At 44.3% G+C, this 15,192-nt stretch overlaps 1 protein-coding gene across 2 annotated transcripts in view; it reads left to right on the top strand.

The window, feature by feature from the left end:
* The first annotated feature begins 1,019 nt into the window (after positions 1-1,019).
* Map2k1 (mitogen-activated protein kinase kinase 1) overlaps positions 1,020-15,192 on the top strand; it is a 67,837-nt gene continuing 53,664 nt past the window's right edge. The window contains exon 1 of one of the 2 annotated variants that reach the window (NM_008927.4): positions 1,020-1,412. In NM_008927.4, coding sequence (NP_032953.1) covers positions 1,333-1,412 — 80 coding nt within the window. In that variant the 5' untranslated portion in view covers positions 1,020-1,332. Of the gene's footprint in view, positions 1,413-9,850; positions 13,841-15,192 lie in introns of those variants that run through there. The other variant, XM_006511196.4, reaches the window with a different exon arrangement.

The following is a 15,192-nucleotide window of genomic DNA, read 5'->3' as shown; positions in this document are numbered from 1 at the left end:
TTCTGCCTACCGAGTGCTGGGATTAAAAGTGTGTGCCTGACTTTATTTTTAATGATGTTTGTGTGTGTTTGGGTATGTACACAAGAGTACATGTACCCTCAGAGGCCAGAGGCATGGTATCCACTACAGCTGGAAGTTACAGGTGGTTGTGAGCTGCCCAAACACGAATGCAGGGAACCCAACTAGAGTCCTGTTAAAGCAAGAAACACCCTCAACTTCTGCGCTAGCTGTCCAGGCTACTCCAAACTTGACTTTGCCAAAAGGCTTAGAAAACGAAAAAGAGGATATGAGATTGGATACATTTAGGTCGGCTGACCCCATTAATTAGACTTCAATCTGCTCTCAAAATAGGCTTCACTAATTTACCACCTCTGCAGCACGGAGTTCTCAGCTGTGTACCTCCATTTTAGTAGAATTAAAATAGAAAAATCATGTCAGTTTAGTTTAAGGAGTCTCTTGACAAGTTTTCTTTTATTTTGAGACTGGGTCTCACAATGTATCCCTGGCTGTGTAGACCAAGCTGGCTTCGAATGCGTACACATCAGCCTGCCTCTGCCTCTTGTACTGGAATTAAAAATGTGCACTCCTGGCTTTTGTTCAATTTAGTTTGCTCTTACTCAATTCCGCTTGGCCTCAGGACACGAAAAGGGGTCCTTTTCTTATTTATTTTGTACTTTTGTCTGGGTCAAAATGACCCAGCCCAAGGGAGGAGAAGAGTTGAGATAAATAGGCCAAGCAGCCCCACTCAAAGGCAAGATGACCTGCGTGCAAGAACCTCGTACAGCAGCCACCTGGATACCGCTGGTCAGCAGAGGGCGCCCGGAAAGCCTCCCTTTAACTCCGCCCCAAGCCAATGCGCCGCGCCTCCCGTGACGTATTTCCGCGTCATCTGCCTCTGAGGCTAGTCCCCATTGGCTGTCGGCGAAGCGACGGGGGCGGAGTCAGGCGGGCGTGAGGGAAGCGCTGCAGCCCCCGTGGGGGCGGGGCCTGCTCGTTTCCCCGCCCCTCCCTCACCCTCCAGTCCCTCACTGGGACGTCTGTGCGCGGCGTCTCGGAGCGCCGGAGCAGCGGTGGCCGCACTTTCTCCAAGCTGGGGCTGTAGCTGAGCTGTGGGTAGTGCGCAGGGAGCCGTCCGAGCCCGAGGAACCGGTGTGCTGAGGCGAGAGTTCCCGGCCGGCGAGCGCGCGCAGCTGGTTCTCCGCGTGGGTTGGGCGGAGGGTCCCAGGAGCGCGGCGTTGATCGAGCCGCCCCGACTCTGGGCAGAGCCGAGGGAGGAAGCGAGAAGCGGCCGCGCGCTCCCTGCTGAGTTGCAGGCTCTTTCCCGGCTGCAAGATGCCCAAGAAGAAGCCGACGCCCATCCAGCTGAACCCGGCCCCCGATGGCTCGGCGGTTAACGGGACCAGCTCGGCCGAGTGAGTACCGGGAGTGGCCGGGAGGCCGCCACCGCCAGGCGAGGCTTCGTCACGTACGGCCCGGCTGGCGGGGGGCGAGGAACTCCGGCCGCCGGGCTATCAGTGACTAAGCACTGATTGGGTGCCTGACTCACATCGACCGTGCACCCTACAAGTCCCGATCCCCCTCTTTCCCAACAGTGTCTGTCGTCCCTGGCCACCGACATCAATCTTCGCCCAAGAAAACGAAACCTAATGCGTCCCCCCCTAGCTATTGCCTAAAGGGCATACTCTGGGATTCTGGCCTGTAACAAGACGCAGAGCAAATTCAGGTCGCTTCTCATTAACCTTTGAGACCTCCTCGGGGTCTGAGTGTGGACTTGGGATGGGTGAGCCCCATTTACTTTTGGTGCCTGACACCTGTGGGGCCTTGTGGCCGGTTGATCGCCTGGCCAGCGGGGGCGTGTGTTCACAGATTTCCCCATGGCTTTTCCCTGGTTCACTTTGGGGACTCCCTCATCCGTGGCCTTTTTCTTGAGAAGTACCTTGCTCGAGGGAGGAGTCTCTCTTCATCTGTCCGTTCATGCAACAGTTCATCCCCTCACCGGTTATTCTCCCAGCTTTGCTTAGTTGACCGGGAGCCGGAAATTGACTTGAGGCATAAGAACGATGACCAGGGAAACAAAGCCAAAGGTTGCTCGGTATCTGCAGGGGCCAGTGTTGCTTACAGACAGATAAGAGTTTATTTCATAAGGTGGGTTTCTGAGCCCACCTGTTGGGTTTCTTCTTCATCTTTCCCTGAGGTCAGGAGACTTGAGAGGTATCTGATAAAATGAAAGTAGCTTCAGGCATTCTGTCCTTTGGAGATTATTGTAACCCCCCTCCCTCCTTTCCCTAGATTTTAATAACTCAGGACCTGTTGGTATGGTTACTGTCATTGATACCTGCAGTAGTATCAATGGCAGGGCTGGTAGTGGTGGATTTGTGTGAGCATAGCCAGATTATTAAGACTTGCTTCAAACACATCTTTTCTTTAGGTCCTTGACATTGCCCTTGACGTTGGATTTGTAACATATGTCTTTGAGCAGCATAATTAGCATTTGTTCAGTGTGTATGTACAGCAGTTTACCCCCTGTAAAACAGACTGCAAGTCCCCCTCCCCTCTTTCAAGGTAAGGTATTCTTCAGCAACTCTTTTCAGGACAAATATTTTTGTGAGACAATGGAGTGGGATGGGTAGGGTCTATATGTGTAACCCAGACTGGCATAGAATTAGCACAAGCTTTTTTTTTTTTTTTAATCATATTATTTTTAAATTTTTTTATTATTTTATTTATTTACATTCCAGTTGTTGCCCCCTTCAGTCTCCCCTCCCACAGTTCCTCATCACATTCCTCCTCCTCGCCTCTGAGAGTGCCCCCCCTTCCCTGGAACCTTAAGTCTCTTTCCAGGATTAAGCTCATTCTCTCCTCCTGAGACCAGACCAGGCAGTTCTCTGTTATATATGTGCCAGGGACCTCGGACCAGCCGGTGTATGCTCCTGGTTGGTGGCTCGGTGTTCGGGTGCTCCCTGGGGTCTGGGTTAGTTGAGACTGCAGGTCTTCCTATGGGGTTGCTCTCCCCTTCAGCTTCTTTAATTTTTTGCCTAATTCAACCATAAGGGTTCCCGACTTCAGTCCAATGGTTGGGTGTAAATTATATTATTTTTAATGATACATGTGTATGTTTGTCTGCATGGGTATGTGCACATGAGTGAGGTGCCCTTGGAGGCCAGAGCTATCAAGATTCCCTGGATTCGTTGGAGCTAGTTGTGAGCCATGAGTGCTGGAAACTGAACTGTAGTCCCCTGTCACCTGCAGAAACAGTAAGGGCTCTTAAGTTTTCAAACTGCTGGGCCATCTTTCCAACCCTTAGGATAAGTTTTGTTCACTCTAGATTCTTGTCAAAGGTTAGGGCCCTATCTACCTTCAGATCTTTGATTTTGCAAGTGGAGATAGATACCTGTTGTCATGCTCTTGTTCTTTTTGACGTTGTAACTGTACTCCTTTAAAGGAAAGGTAGCTTTCATGTAAAGAACTGACTAGGGTGCCAGAGGAATAGCTCTGTAAAAGCGCTTGCTGTGCAAACCTGATTATCTTTCAGTCCCCAAATCCTGCATTGGATGTAGAGAATCAACTCCTGAAAGTTATCCTTTGACCTCCACACAAATGTTGTGGAATCTGCATGCCCACACTCACACATACAAAGACAGTAAATTTTTAAAATTTTTGTTTGTTTGTTTGAGGTAGGGGCTCACTAAGTAGCCATGGTTGTCCTGGGACTCACTTTATAGACCAGGCTAACCTCTAACTTGCCTCTGCCTCCCAAGTGCTGGGATTAAAGGCAAATACTGCCACTGTTTTAGTTTTTTGTTTTTGTTTTGTTTTTTTTTAAAGAAACAGAATCAGGAATATAAGAGGAAACTACCTCTGAGTTGATGGCAGAAAATTTTGGATGGGATTGTGAGGTTCTTAACAGTGGTTTGCTTCAGAGATTATGTGCTGGATCACTCTGGATTTGAAGCCTGGCTCTGTTACTTGTAGTTTTGTGAGCCTGGACAAGTCTCTGGGCATTGGCTTATTTGTTTATTTTTAACAGAACAAATAGTCCTAATAATAGAACTAACTTACAGTAGTTGTGATTAAATGAACCTTCCAGAACAGTCCACCTCTGGTGTTTGGGTTGGATGTTGAGAGGCTGGTAGACCTTGACAGGTCATGTCCTTTGATGGTGGATGGGTGTGTTAAGATGCCTCTGGACAAACAACCCTTTAGCTTAGTTTTCTGTGCAATCTGCATCTACCTCCATGACTCATTGCTGGGTGACAATAGGAGACATTTCTGTGTAGGCTGCTGGAGACAAACAGGGACTGTTCCCCCTTGTTTCCTAGCACTAATTGGGGAGAGTGGGGACAGTGCTGTACTCCTCTTCACAGCTTACCCTGGGGCATGTTTCTCAAGCAAAGCCTCTCCTATCTTGGGCTGTCAACAGAAAGAACCCTGTGCTTCTGATCTTTGTGCATACACCATGGCTGATTCAAACATGAGAAAATGTGAGGTAAGGAAGAGGAAGAAGAAAATACCCAGCAATAAGTGAGGAATTCTTGGTGTCAAACTGTCAAGGTTGCTTTTCCCCTGATACTTTGAGTGCTTGCTGTTAACATAGCACTTACTCATTCAAGGAAGAAGCTAGTAATATGGGCCCTGCAGTTTATGTAAGTTTTAGGGGTCCTGGAGGAAAAATGGAGAAGTATCTTTCTTACTTAAAACATGGAGTATATTGCCAGACTCCTAAGTATTATAATGAAATAAATTAGAAATAAGATTGCATCATCGTTTGTTGTTTTTTGTTTTTCCTGGTTCCATTGCAGTTATAATAAAGTCCCACCTCATCATGCTGGGGTGGGGAACTCTGAGTAAGCTGCCTGCCTGTGCCCCTATCCCTGCCTGTGCCCCTATCCCTGCCTGTGCCCCTATCCCTGCCTGTGCCCCTATCCCTGCCTGTGTCCCCATCCCTGCCTGTGCCCCCATCCCTGCCTGTGCCCCATTCCTGCCTGTGCCCCCATCCCTGCCTGTGCCCCCATCCCTGCCTGTGCCCCTATCCCTGCCTGTGCCCCATTCCTGCCTGTGCCCCATCCCTGCCTGTGCCCCCACCCCTCCCTTCTCTAACCACACTTCCTGCAGCTTCTTTCTCCTGCCCTCTTTCACTTCCTCCAGAGATGGGCAGCACGCCTCCTTGCCCTTTGCACATGCTGTTTCCTTTGGAGTTATTCTCTCTCCTTTTTCTTTTCCTCAATAGGGAAGATGTAGTTATCACCTTTGTTCCCACAGAGGACCAGAAGTATGTCCCTTCCTCATGTCTCCTCATATTTTAAGGAGATGTACTTACCATTGTGATTTTTGTTTTTGTTTTGTTTTGTTTTAGAACTGGGATTGAACTAAGGGCCCTGCATATACATTTAGATCCAGTTCCAGTCTTTTTTTTTTTTTTTTTTTTGGTTTTTTCGAGATAGGGTTTTTCTGTGTATCCCTGGCTGTCCTGGAACTCAACTTTGTAGACCAGGCTGGCCTCGAACTCAGAAATCCACCTGCCTCTGCTTCCCGAGTGCTGGGGTTAAAGGCGTGCGCCACCATGCCCAGCTTATAATTTTTTTTTTTAAAGATTTATTTATTGGTTATATGTAAGTACACTGTAGCTGTCTTCAGACACTCCAGAAGAGGGAGTCAGATCTCGTTACGGATGGTTGTGAGCCACCATGTGGTTGCTGGGATTTGAACTCCGGACCTTCGGAAGAGCAGTCAGGTGCTCTTACCCACTGAGCCATCTTACCAGCCCTAATTTTTTAAACCTAAGAATTGAAAAGTCCTTTACACTTGTCTTAGTTAGGGATTCCATTGCTTGAAGAGACACCATGACCAAGGCAACTCTTATAAAGGCAAACATTTAATTGGGGCTGGCTTACAATTTTAGAGGTTTAGTTCATTATCATCATAGCACAGGAAACATGGCATCCTGCAGGCAGACATGGTGCTGGAGAAGGACCTGTGAGTTTGCATCTTGATTAGAAGGCAACCAGGAGAGACTGGCATTCTCAGGCAGCTAGGAGGAAGCTCTCTTCTGCAGTGGGTAGAGCCTGAGCATAGGAGACCTCCAAAGCCCAGTCCCACAGTGACACACTTCCTCCAACAAGGTCACACCTCCTAACAGTACCACTCCCTATGGGCCGAGCATATTCAAACCACCACAACGCCATAACATTAAGCATTGGGCTTCTTTTCTTGACTGAACACTCTGTAAGCAGAAACTAGAATAGTACCTGCAGCATCCTAGGTACACAGTTGTTGAGAGAACCAGAATCAATAAGACTTCCTTTTTTGTTGTTGTTTTTTTTTTTTTTTTGAGACAGGGTTTCTCTGTATAGCCCTGGCTGTCCTGGAACTCACTCTATAGACCAGGCTGGCCTCAAACTCAGAAATCTGCCTGCCTCTGCCTCCCAAGTGCTGGGATAAAAGGCTTGTGCCACCACTGGCAATAAGATTTCTAATGTAAGTAGGTGTGCTTGAGTCTTTAATCACAGCAGTGGAGAGGCATAGGCAGGTGGATTTCTGTGATTAGAGGCCAGCCTAGTCTACAGAATGAGTTCTAGGACAGCTAGGGCCGTTACACAGAGTAACCCTACCTCAAAAGTCCAAAATAAAATAAAACAAAAAGCAAAACAAAATATTTCTAATATATTTATATAATGTGTTTAATAAATGTAATAAACCTTTTTTAGACAAGGACTCAATGTGTAGTTTTGGCTGTTATGGAATTAACAATATAGATCAGCTAGCCCTAAACTCAAAGAGATCTGCCTGCTTTTCTCTCTTCGGTGTTGGCATTAAAAGTTCATGCCACCATATCCAACCTTTATTTTTTTATATATATTTTCTATTACATTTTAATTTATTTATTACTGTTTTACATTTAAAATGGGAATTTGAAGAAAAATAAGAAGTGCAGGAATACTTCATAGACCACTTTACATGATCAAATAAGCAATTAATACCATATCCTTTTACAAATATTAACTAGCTCTAGAAATAAGTTCTATGATAAGGCAGTTATGAGTAGACAAACTATTCATAAAAACAAAAACAAAACGGCACAATACAAGTATCCATGTCCCCATGGTTGGTAATTGCACCCAGCTTTACAACTGCAGGTATCAGAAGTACTGTGATGAGCAGTCTCAGACTGGAGGCAACCATTCCAAATGTGCCAGGTCACAATATTTCATGCAGTTACTGAAGGGGCTGAGATTCTGAGAAACCTGTGTTTCCACAAGGCAGCTGTGGATGTTGAATGTGGAAGAGTCAGCTTTTTAGAAGTATAGAAAACCAATGAGAACTATTTAAGTGTTTACAAAATGTGGACATCTATTGTAAAAAAGGTAAGGATGTTTATTACAGCAGGTTTTTAGAGAAAAATCATTGCTGGTGTTTTAAAATAGTGAAAAAACAAAACTTAGAAAACAAATTTGAAAGAAGATTACCCTTAAGACATTTAAAATGGGCTCACGAATAGCCACACAGATGTGGCTCATGACTCAGGCTTCTGATCTCTGTAGGTTTAAAGTCAGTGCTTCTGTTCTTGTAGGGAATGGCTTTCCTTAACAGTAGTCACCTTTATTTCTGCATCAGGCTACGCTCTGAAATTTGTCTGTGATTGTATATACATTTTTATATCTAACGTGTGTGTGTGTGTGTGTGTGTGTGTGTATGCATGCCACAACACAAAGTTGGGGGTCAAGGGACAGTTTTTGTGAGTCTCCTCTTCTACCCTGTGGGCTCCAGGGTATAACCTCAGGTTGCTGTGCTTGGTGCTAAGTACCCTTACCTGATAATCCATTTTTCTGGCTCTCTGTATTTTCTTTTTAGAGATTTATCTTGTTTTATTTGAGTACACACCAGACACACTAGAAGAGGACATCGGATCCCATTACAGATGGTTGTGAGCCATGTGAGCCACCATGTGGTTGCTGGGAATTGAACTCAGGACCTCTGGAAGAGCAGTCTATGCTCTTAGCCACTGAGCCATCTCTCCAGCCCTTTCTGTATTTTCTTTAAACAATACTTTTAATCTTTTTGAGAAGCCTTGAGGAGAAACCTTGTGTTCTGAGTAGAAATTGAAGCGCTAAAGGTCAGTTATCTCCCAGGACTTAACTTTTTATTTGATGACAGGCAAGTCCCTTGTATTTTCACTTTAGTTTCCTTATCTGTAAAGTGGGATGTTAATGGTTTACCCTGACCAACCTGGCCTGATCTGGTCAGATCTTTAGTTTTTTTTTTCCAATGTCTCCCTCACTCTGGGCTTCAGAGTCCTCTGTGCTATAGGTTAGGCACATCTTCATCTTAGAGTGACTGCTACTTGAACTTTCCCCTCCATTCTCTAACCCTTTATTTTGCCTTTTTGTTTGTTTGTTTGCATGGCTGGCCACTAATATTGTATAGCACATGTCTGTCTGTCCTCTGCCCTCACTAAAGTCCAGACTTTATCATGGTTGGGCCTTTGCTTTGTCCTTACATAGCTTGTAGAACAGCATCTGGCACATAGTAGGTACCTGCTGTTAGGTACTTGGTGGTTGGACAGTTTTAATCTTAATTATTAAGCTATGGTGGCACATGCTTTTAATCCCAGTGCTATGGAGGCAGAGACGGGCAGATAGATGACAATGAATTTGAGGCCAGCTTGGTCTTAATAGCAAGCTCTAGGCCTGCTTGGGATGTATAGTGAGACCCTGCCTCAAAAATAAGGGGCTAAAGAGATAGTTCAATAATTGAGAGCATATGACTGCCTTTACAGAGGACCCACATGGTGGCTCACAGCTGTCTATAACTTCAGTCCCAAGAGATCCAACATCTTCTGGCCTCCATGAGTACTGCATGTATTTGATGCACAGACTTACATTCAGGCAAAATACCATACACATACACATACACATACAAATAACAAATAAAATGTTCAAAAATATTAAAAACAAAGCAACAACAGAAAGAACTTAATAACTGCCTTAGGACTGTATTCTATGGTCTTGGCAGTCCTAGAAGATTTGTAAGGAGCATACTTACATCTGTTAGCGTGAAGGCCCTTCAAGAAGGGGATATGGAATAGAAAGACAGGCTATGTGCTTATTTTGCTAGAAATTGAATCCAGGGCCTTGACCATACTAAGCAAGAGCTTTACCACTGAGCTGTATTCTCAGCCTTTGAGGAAAATTCTTGCTGTGTAGGCTGGTCTGGAACCCTCCTGTCTGTTTCCTGAGTCTTGCTATAGATAGGTTGCTACCTTGTTTACTTTATATGCTTGTACCATGACTACTTGGAGGTTTTGAGTGGGTTTTGCATTGAATTTTGAACTTGGATGCTTCCCTTGATTCATTAAAGCAATAACTAATACGGTTGCTGTCCTTTAGAACAGCTCAGGAGAAAAGTAAGGTCTTCTGAGGTGTGTGTCCTTGAGGAGAACGTCTCTGCTGTTGTAGCAGACACAGAAGTGGTAAAGAGACTCTTAAGTTACAGCTTGGGATGGGAATGTGGTTCACTTGGTAGAGAGCTTGCCCAACATTCAGGATTCCTTGGGCAAACCCAAGCACTGAATAGACTGGGCAGAGTACTTGAAAGTAAGAGAGTTAGGAGCTACAGGTCATCTGCAGCTGTGCAGTTTGAGGTCAGCCTGGGCTACATGAGACCCTGTCTGTGTAGGGACACAACATTTTACTCTCATGTATTGATGCACCTTTAAAAGAAAGTGAGAGAATACTAACATAGAGTAGCTGATATAGCCCTTGCTTACTATATAATGTTCTGTCAGAGTTTCCTGTTTCCCAAGTTTACCTATCTGTGCTATACTGAAGTTGTACCTTTACTGCCCTAAGTTTGTTCTTTTTTTTTTTTTTTTTTTTTTTTTAAAGATTTATTTATTTATTATATGTAAGTACATTGTAGCTGTCTTCAGACACTCCAGAAGAGGGAGCCAGATCTTGTTAGGGATGGTTGTGAGCCACCATGTGGTTGCTGGGAGTTGAACTCTGGACCTTCGGAAGAGCAGTCGGGTGCTCTTACCCACTGAGCCATCTCACCAGCCCCCTAAGTTTGTTCTTAATCTGTCTGGTTGGGCTCATATGCCCTTTAACATCCTCCTTCACTTTTCTGCAAGGTTTTCTGCAAGGTAGTCTTTTCTTAGTTTGTGGTGCTGAGGTTCAAACCTAGGGTCTTACTCAGTTCCACTTCTAAGCTGTACCCCCCAGCTCAATGACACACAAATGCACACTTATTTTTTTTTCCCCAGTTCTAGAGATCAAGTCCAGAGCCTTACACATGCTACATATTTGCTGTACCATCAACCTATATCTCTGTCTACCTGCATGATTTGATTTTGTTTTAAAATTGCTATCATATTTACCTGCTGTAAGGGCCAGGTCAGACTCTTGTATTGATGTTTCCCTAGCATCTTGTTCAGGACCTGTGCTAAATAAATGAATGCTACCCATTTTTAAGGTTCATCTGTGGCTGTAGTCTCTCTCTCTCTCTCTCTCTCTCTCTCTCTCTCTCTCTCTCTCTCTACCAAGTTTTGCTGTCCTCTAACTTTGGTGCTCACTTGCCTTAACCTCCCAAGGGATGCAAGGGACGCATCCAAGTTCACAGTTGTGCTCTGTAATGTCCGCCTCGATTCCTCTCCCACTTTGTCTTGTTTGCAAAAATTCCCAATAAGATTACGATACCCAGAGAACAAAATTTATTCTGAGCCATCCATTGGGTCTGGGGTCCATAACTGCATTTTGATTGGTTCTGGGTTTCTGTAATGTTCTTTGTTAGAAAGAGAGGCTTCCTTGATGAGGATGGAGTGCTACACTTTTCTGTGGTTATAAAGACAAGTGTTTAGATTGTGGTTAGGGATTATGCTAATTTAGTAAAGAGATTGTGGGTTCTTTAAGATTCATAACTTCACTAGGTAGTTTGCTAGATTTTTAATACCAGGTTAAGCTGTATGTATGTGTGTGTATGTATATATTTTGATCTTTTGTTCTATCCCCTGGTTTTGTTGTCCCAGATCTCAGGAGAGCTGTGTGCTGAGTTCATTCATGCCTGGATGAATGGAGTTCTGTTTTAAAAGAGCAGGTGTTCTGAGATCTGGTAAAGGGCCAAATGGGAAAATGCTGATCCTGCCTCAGATTTCTCCCTGTCTTTGTCAGGGGCATCCTGCTTTGATGTCAGAGAGGAGTCAGATTAAGTAGGGGATGGGGAGCTGAATGAAGAGTGGACAAGAGTTGTGACCCCCTCTTCACTCTGAGTAGTTGACTTTTCAGGATAATCTTGATTTATAAACACTTTAAAGAACCTGCACTCATTAAATTCTCCACTTGTACATAATATATGCACTTTAGTTTAATAATTTATTTCTTGCGTGTGTGTGTGTGTGTGTGTGTGTGTGTGTGAGAGAGAGAGAGAGAGAGAGAGAGAGAGAGAGAGAGATGGGGGGAGGGGAGACGGAGACGGAGAGGGGACGACTTGGCAGAGTGGGTTCTCTCTTTCTACCAGGTGGGTGGGTCCTGGTGATTTGAATTCAGGTCGTCAGGTTTGTCATCAAGTGCCTTTACCTGCTGTGCCATCTTGCTGGTCCAAGCCAGCATTTTTTAGATCTTTGCTTTGAGACAGGGTTGAACCATGTAAGTAAGGCTGACCTCAAACTTGGGATCCTTTGTTTCTGACTCCCAGTAGCTGGGATTATAGGTGTGCACCCGTGCCTGCTTTAGCTAGCTGAGATTAGTTGGTGATTGCTCCCACTTTTACACATGGACACACTCATTACACTTGCCACTTCAGTTGGCTGAAAGCTGAAAAGTAGATGTGATAAAGTTTGGCTTTCTATGCAAATGTGACTTCCTTGTTCATTTAGGTGATTTCCAGGTTGTTTTTTTTTTTTTTTTTTTTTTTTTTTTGTGGTGGTTTTTTGAGAAAGGGCCACAGTCTGTAGACCCGAGTGGCCTGGACTCATTCTGAAGACTGGGCTGATCTCTCCTCACAGAGGTTCACCTACCTCTGCCTCCCTCGTGCTGGGAGTAAAGATGTATGCCATTGCCTCAGTCAGGGTTTCTATTGCTGTGATGAAACAGCATGACCAAAAGCAACTTGGAGGGGAAACGGTTTATTTAACTTCCACTTCCTTACTCCAATCACTTAAGGAAGTCAGGACTGGAACTCAAACAGCGCGGGAACCTAGAGGTGGAAGCTGATGCAGAGGCCGTGGAGGAGTGCTGCTTACTGGTTGCTCTCCATGGCTTGTTCAGCCTGCTTTCTTATAGCACCCAAGACTCCCGGCCCAAGGATGGTCCCATCTGCAATGGGTTGGGTCCTCCCTCATTAATTAAGAAAATGCCACCTGCCAGGTTCATGGCTTTAATCCCAACACTCTGGAGGCAGAGGCAGGGAGAGGGAGAGAGAGAGAGGAGGGAGGGAGAAGCAGACAGGCAGGCAGGCAGGCAGGCAGGCAGGCAGACAGAGAGAGGCAGAGGCTGGTGGATTTCTGAGTTCTTGGATCTCTGATTTCGAGGCCAGACTAATCTACAAAGTGAGTTTCAGGTCAGAAAAACCCAGTCTCAAAAAAAACAAAAACAAAAAAAAAACAAAACAAAACAAAACAAAAAAAAAAACAAAGTGAGAGGGGGGAGGAAGGAGAAGAAAGGCAGACAAACACATGCACTCAAAAGAAGTTGACCTATGGAGCCATTTCTTAAGGTTCTGCTCTCTCAGATGACTTGAATTTGTGTCAAGTGACATAAAACTATGTATGCAGCATAGCCATGATTTCCAGAGTTTTACTATTTAATGACACTTCGTAAATGTTTCCTTCCTTCCTTCCTTTCTTTTTTTGTTTTTTTGTTTTTTTTGAGACAGGGTTTCTCTGTGTATCCTTGCTGTCCTGGAACTTACTCTGTAGACCAGGCTGGCCTCGAACTTAGAAATCCGCCTGCCTCTGCCTCCCAAGTGCTGGGATTACAGGTGTGCACCACCAGTATATTTTATTTTTTTCTTTTTATAAATTTGCCAAATCACAGGCAATAAACCCTGCTATAAAAATAGGTTGAACGGCCGGGTGTGGTGGCACACTTGGGAAGCAGAAGCAGGTGGATTTCTGAGTTCGAGGCCAGCCTGGTCTACAGACTGAGTTCCAGGACAGCCAGGGCTACACAGAGAAACCCTGTCTCGAAAAACCAAAAAAAAAAAAAAAAAAAGGTTGAACGAACTTATAATATAATATATATTTCAACTGTTTCCTTGAAGCTTGGGCAATTTTTTTAGGTAGGTTTTTTTATTTGTTTTAGTTTTAGTTTTAAAATAGTTTCTTAGTTGTTCAGAGGCAGTATAAGGACTCCTTTAAATAGCCAGTTGCTTTCCTTTAGTTATTCACCATACTCTTGAAGTGGAATTATTTACTGCTTTTCATGTTAGTTTTGCCTGCATGTTCTGCGCTGGGAGCTGTTTGTAGGTTACTCAGATGGGTGAGAGTTTCTGCCTCTAAGGTCTTCAGATATGATGTGGAAAGAGAGGAGGTGATTGCAGTAGAGGAAAATGGCTGCAGAGTAAGAGAAATATCCCCAAAGAAGAGGTACAAAGAAAGTCCTGTAGCATTCCTCCCGGGAAGGGAGACTGAACCTCCATCCGGGCAATGAGCTGCTGTCCCAGAGGTGATGACATCTGAACTGGGTCTTGAAGGATAGCTAGTATTTCCATGGGAATGGGGGAGGGGCGTGACAGGAAGCTCTGGACGAGCAGTTCACACCAGAGGGAAGCTTGAGATGTATCTGGAGGGGAGAGGCGATCAGCTCTGAAACCGTCATCCCAGCAGGTCACAGGAGATGAAGCTGGAGAGGTAGGTTTGGGTTGTGCTGTTCTCTGGCTAAACAGTTGTGACAGGTCACATGTGAAAGCCCCCTCCCCCCAATATTTTTTCTAAAATGCGCTTGATTCTTCGTGTGTGTGTGTGTGTGTGTGTGTGTGTGTGTGCTTTTAAGAGAGAGAGAGAGAGAGAGAGAGAGAGATATCTTGCCTTGCAGCCTAGACGGGCCACCAAGGGTAGATCACCGTACCTAGCCGTTGGAGTGCTTGGATGCCAGACATGTGCCACACAATGCCTGGCTTGCCCTTTGATTTTAAAGTGTTACAAATGATGTGATTATTTCACTGTCTCCAGTGTGTTTATTGTTGTATTAAGAAATAATAATTTTAATTTTTAACCTTCACAAGTATGCCTTGAGTACAGGATAGCCACTCTTCATTAACATTAGAGATTTGCTGCCTCTCCAAACCAGCTGGACTATGTGGCTTCCTTTTTGTTCTCCCTTTGGCCCACGTGGGATTAATTAGTTTACTGGAGAGAGGTATCAGCTGAAGTTAATTTTTCTCCACCACTCGTTCTAGTATTTTACTAGAGCTTACTTATTAAATATTATTTATTCATCTGTTTATTTTCAGGCTTACTTTTACTTGGTTTTGGTGGCATTTTGATTTATTTCTTATTTCTTTCTAAAGAAATACAACTCAAGTAATTTAGATAGTCTTTTTTTTTTTTGTCATTTGTTTAAATTGATAGGTTAAAGAAAACTTGACATTTCGCAGGGTATCTTAACAGGTGCTTTTGTGTTCTGGCTTTCTCTTTCTAATCTGATTAATTTTCTTTTAGGTAATATTCTTGTGTCCTGAGCTACTATTTGATGCTATTATAATTGAGCACTTTAAAAATTGTGTGTATGTTTTTTTTTAAGTCAGTCATGTTTTGAGTTGAATGAAGTGTTCATAGTCTATGCTTTGTTAAGTTTATTAGCTTTGATTGTCTGTGTATGCATTTCTGGATTTATTGGTGGTGTCTGCAAGATGCAACTTTCCCTTCAGTAGTCTTGGTTGCTCTCAAGGGCGGTTCTTGTGTCTCAGGAACACTTGAGTATCATGAAAGAGGCCTCCAGAAGATCTCCTGAAGAGACCCTCGTTCTTTTAGCTCTCCAGCTTTGTAGGAGAGACTATTAGAAGTAGATGGGGCCTTGCGGCTCCTCAGATTTTAGCCTGGTGCTTTCACCAAAGATTGAAGGAACTTGTACATTCCTACTAGTGGAACAGGAGATAGTTGGACTTTTATCTTACCTTGTGGATGTATTGCATGATTTCAGACGTACTTAATGGCTTGAAAAGTTGCCAAGTTGCCCCCATGTTGATATTTGGTAACTTTAA

Source organism: Mus musculus, chromosome 9 (assembly GCF_000001635.26).
Source record: "Mus musculus strain C57BL/6J chromosome 9, GRCm38.p6 C57BL/6J".
NCBI lineage: Eukaryota > Metazoa > Chordata > Mammalia > Rodentia > Muridae > Mus > Mus musculus.
Note: the sequence above shows the minus strand (reverse complement) of the source record. Positions and strands in the feature narration are given on the sequence as shown.